The 7,753-nt window shown below is 34.9% G+C and overlaps 1 protein-coding gene and 1 non-coding gene across 2 annotated transcripts; one reads left to right on the top strand and one right to left on the bottom strand.

Moving 5' to 3' along the window:
• Positions 1-3,417: 3,417 nt before the first annotated feature.
• On the bottom strand, positions 3,418-4,490 carry LOC133791794 (uncharacterized). The gene is made up of 3 exons (XM_062229710.1): positions 4,026-4,490; positions 3,810-3,965; positions 3,418-3,732 (listed from the first exon to the last, which is right to left on the bottom strand). Exons 1-3 carry the CDS (start codon positions 4,488-4,490, stop codon positions 3,418-3,420), a joined length of 936 nt encoding a protein of 311 aa, XP_062085694.1.
• Positions 4,491-5,055: 565 nt separating this feature from the next.
• Positions 5,056-5,162, top strand: LOC133792816 (small nucleolar RNA R71). The gene has a single exon (XR_009874289.1). It is a non-coding gene; the product is annotated as a small nucleolar RNA R71 (small nucleolar RNA).
• Positions 5,163-7,753: the final 2,591 nt, after the last annotated feature.

Below are 7,753 nucleotides of genomic sequence, written 5' to 3'. Positions count from 1 at the left end.
TTCATCGCAGTTCTTCTTCACACATGATCTTCAAAAGAGTGGTGATTTGATGTTCATCAAATTCGATCAAGCGACAATCTTGCAGACTTATTTACAAAGTCATTACCAACATCAATGTTCGAAAAGATGGTACATAAGATCATAATGGATTAATTAAAGGATCTTCAAGAGCGTTGAAATGAGGGGGAGTAAATATACACTGCACTCTTTTCCCCTTGGCCAAGTTTTTGTCCTACTAGGTTTTTCTAGCAAGGTTTTTAATGAGTCAGTTTTCATGGACATCCAAGGGGGAGTGTTATAAATATAATATATATGGATGTCCATAATAATGAAGAATCACTAGGTTATCCAAAGTAAAATATCAGCATTAATTCTTTATTGTATTCAGAGTAGTTACCTGATTTCCTTAGGGCTTATTTATTTATATAAATAAGGGTCATTCCCCCATTGAAATAACACATACAAGAGTTTCACTCTCTCTTTACATCTCTCTCTATTACTCTGTCTATTTCTTTATACTTTATATTTCAGTATTCTTAATAGTTTTATAATATTTTCTTAATTTTTTTATTATTTTGAAATTATGAACATGTTGGGGGGGTATACGTGTATTTTAGTTTGATTGGTCAGTTGTATTTACACTTAAGATAAAAGTAAGGGCATTATATTTGCATCCCAAAATTTAATTAGCACACCCCATTTTGTTAAAAATTAATATATATTATATATATTTTTTAAATTTTTCTTTTTCATATTCTAAAAAATACATATAAATAATATATTTTTAAAATATTTAAATAAAACAATAAACAAAAAATATAAAAAAAACTTGTTAAAATAAGAGTTTTTCTTCTAAAAAAATATGCATTATTTAAAAAAATGATGAAAATAATATATAATATAATTATTGAAATCAACAAAAAAAAAAGAAATTAAAGAATGTCAAAAAAATTGTTAATAAGTGTTAGAAATGATTTTAAAAATGAACTAATTTTTAATTAATGGGGTGTCTTTATATATTCTTGGGGTGTAAATATAGTGCCCCTAAAAGTATTTTGTTGTGAGTTTGCATTCTTGGTTTCTAATGGGTTTTAGTGTTGTGGTTGGATGTATTCGTTTAAATTCTTGTGAACAAGAGGGGTCTATAAAATTGATTAATTATAATGGCGTTGTGTTGGTGTGGATTCTCGCATGAGTTGGGTAGGTCTTCCTTTTGTGATTATGGTAAATTTATCATTTTTTTGTTCAGTTTTAAGTATTGGTGTCGCTGTCGAAGTCATAGAGTAGTTGATTTATTGTTTGATTTTGGAAATAGGAATGAGAAAGAGTGGAAGTGAAGTCTCTTGTAATGTAGTTATGTGTTGAGTACCAAGTGTTTGATTATATGTCTGAACCAAATCTTTGACCAAATTCTGGAACACACTGGTAGTGGTTATTAATGGTAGGCGAATTTTTATTATGGTCTTGTTATTTTTATTTTCAAAATATTTTTTGGCTTCATTGATTGTTAATTATAAGAAGCATAGATGTGTGAATCTCATTAATTTTGCTTGAATTTCCACAACTTGGGTATTTGCGGCCAAAATTTGCTATTTCCAAAATTCTAATTCCTTGTAATTAGGTTGCGGCCACCACTTTTTTGAGCCGCAACCAATGCTTCAAATTTCACTTCTCTTGATTTTTTAAGCCGCTACTCAAGCTTCATTCACCGCAACATCACCATATATGCTTAGAGACTTCAAAACACATTAGAATTACATCTCAACTTTGTCTTGCAACTCCTTTTTGTAGCCTATAAAATTCTTAAACAAAAATTGCATAAAATATATAAGTGTTATCAACAAAAAATACAACTTACTTTAAATGTTGAAAACTTACAAAATGAAGCTAAAATCTCGTAAAACACAAAATTAATATAATCCAAATACGAAAAAACTTGCAATATATATATATATATAACAATGAACTTATCAAATTCCCCCCACTTGAACTTTGCTAGTCCCTTATAAACTAACTAAAACTAAAATAAAAATAATAATAAAAATAACATCAAACAAAATAAACTAGACTCAACTAAGCAACAATCTTGTTGAAAGTGATGTTTGTCTCAGAGAATCACATAAATATATAATGCTAAAATAAATCCAAATTCCATATTCATTAAAATTTCAACCCCAGGGTGAATCAATACTTAAATTCAATCTTTATAACCTCATTCACAATCAATCTTACCCACTTAGATGTATCAAAATCAATCCCTGCATATATGTGTCTCTTGTATAGAAAATACTTTTCATGAAAGAACATTCACTCCATAGACATTGACAAATTATTCTCCACTAATATAAATACACATAACCAAGAATCAAAAGGTCTTTATAAGCTTGTAATGTAAGGTTAAGGTTAGAGGTAGATGAAAAAGTTATATTTAGGCTCAATTCACACCATAGCATTTTTTTCTTTCTAATCTTTAGATCTTCCCACAAACTTCTCATACAGATCTAGATTAAAACAATGTTTTATCTTCTTCTTTTCACATTGATCTCACTATTTCCCCCACACTTATTCTTTTGCAATATCTATATATAAATTCATTGCAAACTCTTTTTTTTTTTCAATTCACATTTCACAGGGAAATAGGAGACCCTTTACATTCACAGCACAACCCAAACAAAAGAACCATTACATAATTTTCCTCCCTTATTTATAATATTCATCCCACAAAATAACATTCACTTATGACTATGGTGCAATGGGTTACAAGAAAGGATTAAGATTTTCAAAGTTGCAAAGGTCTAGATTCTAGGTTCATAGAAGAAAAGAACAGTCATTATGGCTCAAAAATAGAAAAATATGGAATAACAAATCAAGGGTAGGCTTAAAAGGCTCAAACGATCAAAAGAACTTGCCTTAATCATCTCCCTAACTATGTGTACTCATGATTTCGCCCCAAATAATTAATCAATGCTTTCTAGAGTGATAAGCACTTTAAAGTTCCAACATGCAAAAATTGTTTCCAATACAAATAAGAAGTAAAATCAATTGTGTACATAAATTCCAAAATACAAGCTCAAGCTTAAGTAGCAATCACACATGGGTTAAGCACACAAATCATACAAAATTCATCATTACCCAGCATCACATTCAATACAATCCATAGTTCTTATCATCGACTACTACGTTCAACAAGACCAACACAAGAAAACACACAAACGAATAAAAAAAATGAAAAACTGAAAAAATAACAGAGAGAAAAAAAAAATCCAACAACAGACAAAATGAAATTGTTCCCTTCCCCCACACTTAAATAGTACATTGTCCTCAATGAAAATAAAACAAAAGATAAGGAAAAGAAAACTCCCCCAAGTACGCTTTGTTTAACGTCGTTGGCTTGATTGAATGCTGCTCTTAAGATCTTTATGTTGGGTATTTCAACGAAGTCTCATTCCCTCTGATCTTACCAGGAGAATCAAACACATTGAATTTGATAAATTCACCATCAAATTCCATTGTCAGTGTTCCTGCTCTAACATCCAGCTTTGTATTTGTTGTCATAAAAAATGGCCCCCTAAATAAAACCAGTGCCAGATTGGGTATTGATGCATCCCCCATTTCAAGTATATAACAATCTGCTGGAAAGACAAGGCCATCAACCTTCACCAGCACATCTTCAACTACCCCTAAAGGATAAACATTAGTGTGATCGACCAGTTGAACAATAAATTTTGTCTCCTTTAGTTTTGCAAGATTTAAATAAGCATATGATCAATATGACATGACATTAATTGATGCTCCAAAATCTATCATACATCGCTCAATCCTTTATTCCCAATCATACAAGGAATTGTAAAGGTTCCAAGATCCTTGCATTTTGGTGGCAGCTTCTTTTGGAGAACAGAAAGGACGTTCTCCCCCACACTTATCTTTTCATCACCCTTCAATTTCTTCTTATTCGTGCACAACTTCTTCAAAAATTTAGCATAACGTGACACTTATTTAATATCATCAAGTAATGGAATGTTTACCTCAACTTTGCAAAAAGTCTCAAGAATCTCCTTGTCAACTTCCTCTTTCTTAAACTTTTTTGATCTTCTTGGAAAAGGTGGACGAGGGACATAGGTAGGCATAGTTGGTTTATGTGACTTTTTCTGCATTGATGGTTCATCATGGATGAAGTTGTCTACTACTTGATTTTGCACTGTAGCTGACAATGAAGGTTGTGTGGGTGGCTCATATTGTATACCACTTTGTAGTGTTATCGCACTTACATTCTCCTTGGGATTCTTCTCAGGATGTGAAGGAAATTTATTAGAAAATTGAGCTTCCAACCTATTATATGATGTCGCTAGTTGTCCCACTTGATTCTCCAAACTTTTGATGGATGCTTGGGTAGTTTGCTGAAACTGAAGCATAATTGTAGCAATTTCATTGATTAAATCTTCAATATAGGGTTTTGTACTCGGTGGTTGAGTAATGTGTGGTGCTTGCATAGTTCTAGGTGCATAGTTCTGTTGAGATCGCTGTTGAAGAGAAAAACCAAGTGGTTGAATAGGTGTAGACTATGGAGCAGCTTGTTGGTGATTCCCATAATGAATATTTGGATGATCACGCCAGCCAAGATTATATATTTGTGAAAAAGGTTCATAGTACATCTAGCGTAATTGACCTGGGAAATTACCTACAACATTAACACCCTCAATCTCTCCCTCAAATAGAGTAGGGCAAGTATCAATAGCATGCCCCACTACTTAACATATTCCACATGGTCACACCTGTTGGCCAAAAGCAAGTTGTTGTACCACTGCAGTTAAGTGAGCCAATTGATAACCAAGTTAGTTCTCGTTTGAATTTCTCACCTCATTAACTGATTTTGGTGGTGGATTAGGATCTTGGTGAATGCCAAATTATTGTGAGTTGACAGCCATATTAGAAATCAAGCTCTTGGCTGCAGCAGGAGTCTTATCAACTAGTGCACCCCCACTGGCTGCATCAATCATACTCCTATCCAGTGATTGTAATCCTTCATAAAAGTACTAGATTAGGGGTTGGTCACTTATCTGATGATGAGGGCAACTAGCACACAACCGCTTGAATCTCTCCCAATATTCATACAATGACTCCCCTATATATTGCCTTATACCACATATCTCTTTCCTGATGCTTCCAACTTTAGATGCTAAAAAATATCGTTCTAGGAACACAGTCTTCATACCATTCCAGGTTTCAATAATACCAGGTGGAAGATAGTACAACCACTCTTTAGCTGCATCCTTCAGGGAGAAAGGAAAAGCTCACATCTTAATTTGTTCTTCAGTCACTGCAGCAAGTTTCATACTAGAACAGACAATATCAAACTCCTTCAAATGTTTATCCGGGTCCTCACCGACCAACCCATGGAAAGAGGGCAATAAGTGAATGAGGCCTGACTTGAACTCAAACTTTACATCCAAAGGTGGATACTGGATGCAAAGTGGTTGTTAGTCAAGATCCGGCGCTGCCAACTTTTTCAACGTCCTTTGCTGGGCCATAGTTCTATAAGATCGAACTGAATCGTCAAAATCAGATTCGTTGTCAAACGATAATGACTCTTTAACAGACTTTACACGTTGATAATGACACTGAAATAGTGGATTATCAGTGATAGTTCTTGAAGAGTGTGACACGGAAGATGGCTCAAGATAATCTGTAATGACTCAAATTTCCTAATAAGGGCTTAGGACTTTGATTAGGAGGCTGGGAGGACCATAATTGATTTATTATGTCATTAAATGATTATATGCATGATTATGTAAGTTATATCATAATATGACTAGATATGCATGTTTAGGTGTATTAAATATGCATGTGGGCCCACTTCTATTTAATTGGGCAATTTTCATATTTTTTTCCATTTTGGGCATATTTGGCATATATGTGATATGTGTGTGGTGCTTCATTATTATTTGGTTATGCATGGGTTACTCAGCACGAGGCGATCCTAGGAAGCAAGCTAGTGGGAAAGTCACAATGAGATTTATACTTGACTCAGAGTGAGTCAAGGGGTATTTAGTACATTACCGGGATATTGGGTAATGGGAATAAATATTTGATGATAAATTGGGAGTTAGTGAGGCCAGGGGGAAATTATGGGAGTTTTGACTATTTTACCCCCGGGAGCGTTTTCGGGACCTCGAGCATTAGGATTTTCTTGAGGTTACTTAAACTTGAAGTAACCTATTAATAAATAAAAAGAACGTTCAGAACGTTCTCTCTCCCTCAAAGTTCCATTTTCGACACCCAATCACATTTTAGAAGGAAACTTGAGTTGTAGGACTCGGATTCAAGCAAGGATTGAGGCATAGTGGTTCTAGGGAAGATTAGAAGCTTTTTAGTCGGAGGATTTAGTTGGGAAACAACTCAATCGGAGGTAATCCAAGTTTTAAGTTTTAAGTTTTTAAGCTTGAATTGGATTTTGTGTTTTGATGAGTTTTTAAATTAGTTGAAGCTTGGGTTTTGTTGGTTTTGGATCATGAGGATGTTTGGGAACTTTGATTTTGGGATTTGGATATGTTTGGGTAGGTTTTTGGAAGGTTTTAAAATGAAGAAAACACAGGTTTTGGGCTGCGTCATAGGATCAGTGCACTGCGGCGCTTGGCACAGTCAGAGAAGAGGCTGGCTTCTGTCTAGAGGTGGGCCGCAGCATATGGTTTGGGGGGCCGCGACGCTTATGGGAAATTTTTCCCAGATTTGGTTTTTAGTCGTGGGAATTTAACTCTTAGGGCTTGGGATCGATCCTACTACCCAGTTGAGTGGGATTCGACGTCCCGGAGGCTTGGGTTGGGTCTGGAAGAATTTATTACTTACTCATTTTGATGAGGTTTTATATTATGGATGTGACTAGGTTATCGCTAGGGGCTTGGAAACGGGATCGTGCTTGTGGCTTGTTTATTGGTAACCTGTGCTTGGACCAAAGGTAAGAAAACTGCACCCAGCATGTGATGCATGAGATACATGTGATTAGGGCATGACATGAATATTGAATATAAGATTGATTGGAACTTGAGTCTCTATAAATGTGCATGATCATAATTATGCTAGTGATTGTTAAGTAAGCATGCTGAATGCCCTACATTTGGATATTTGACATATAATATATGCCTGGTTGCATTGCTTACTTGTGTATGGCACTGACCCATGAGTCAGAAATCGGCACGAGTCGTATGGTATTGGCTTAAGAGTCAAGAATGACATTGATGTGTTCAATACAAGCCGAAATGATTAGATCTAATCGACATAAGCATTGAATGGATCATCATGAACATTAATGCTTGAACGAACTCAAATTCGATGAAAATTAAAAGCGCTTGTCTAGTCTAAAGGCTAGTTACTTAGAGCCAGGGCCAAAAGGCTCAGGTGACTGCAACGTCACATGGCTATGGGTGCTAAGCCCAAGTTCGTGACTCACTCATCAGTCAATTATCTGATTAGGGTGTGGAGCCCAAAGTGTGATTCTTTAGTCACCTATCTGATTAGGGTACAGAGCCCAAAGTGTGACTCACTCATCAGTCACCTTTCTGATTAGTACGGAGCCCAAAGTGTGACTCACTCATCTGATTACGGCTATAAGCCCCAGTATGATTACCAAAATCATAAAGTGATATTCACTCATTTGATTAGGGTACGGAACCCCATTGCTTGACTTAATTGTCACTTATTTGAGTCACTTATTTTATATGGACAGATTTGCCGTCTATTCTCGTTATGACTTGATAGT

The sequence above is a fragment of the Humulus lupulus genome, chromosome 7, assembly GCF_963169125.1.
Source record: "Humulus lupulus chromosome 7, drHumLupu1.1, whole genome shotgun sequence".
Classification (NCBI taxonomy): domain Eukaryota; kingdom Viridiplantae; phylum Streptophyta; class Magnoliopsida; order Rosales; family Cannabaceae; genus Humulus; species Humulus lupulus.
This window is presented reverse-complemented; position numbering and strand designations above follow the sequence as displayed.

Excerpts from the sequence above, each read along its gene's own strand:
- LOC133791794 (XM_062229710.1), bottom strand. The coding sequence starts at position 4,490 with ATGCAAGCACCACACATTACTCAACCACCGAGTACAAAACCCTATATT. Across the intron at positions 3,966-4,025 it reads AGACTTTTTGCAAAGTTGAG|AAGTTGTGCACGAATAAGAA; the intron begins GTAAACATTCCA and ends AAATTTTTGAAG. Across the intron at positions 3,733-3,809 it reads GGAATAAAGGATTGAGCGAT|GAGACAAAATTTATTGTTCA; the intron begins GTATGATAGATT and ends GCAAAACTAAAG.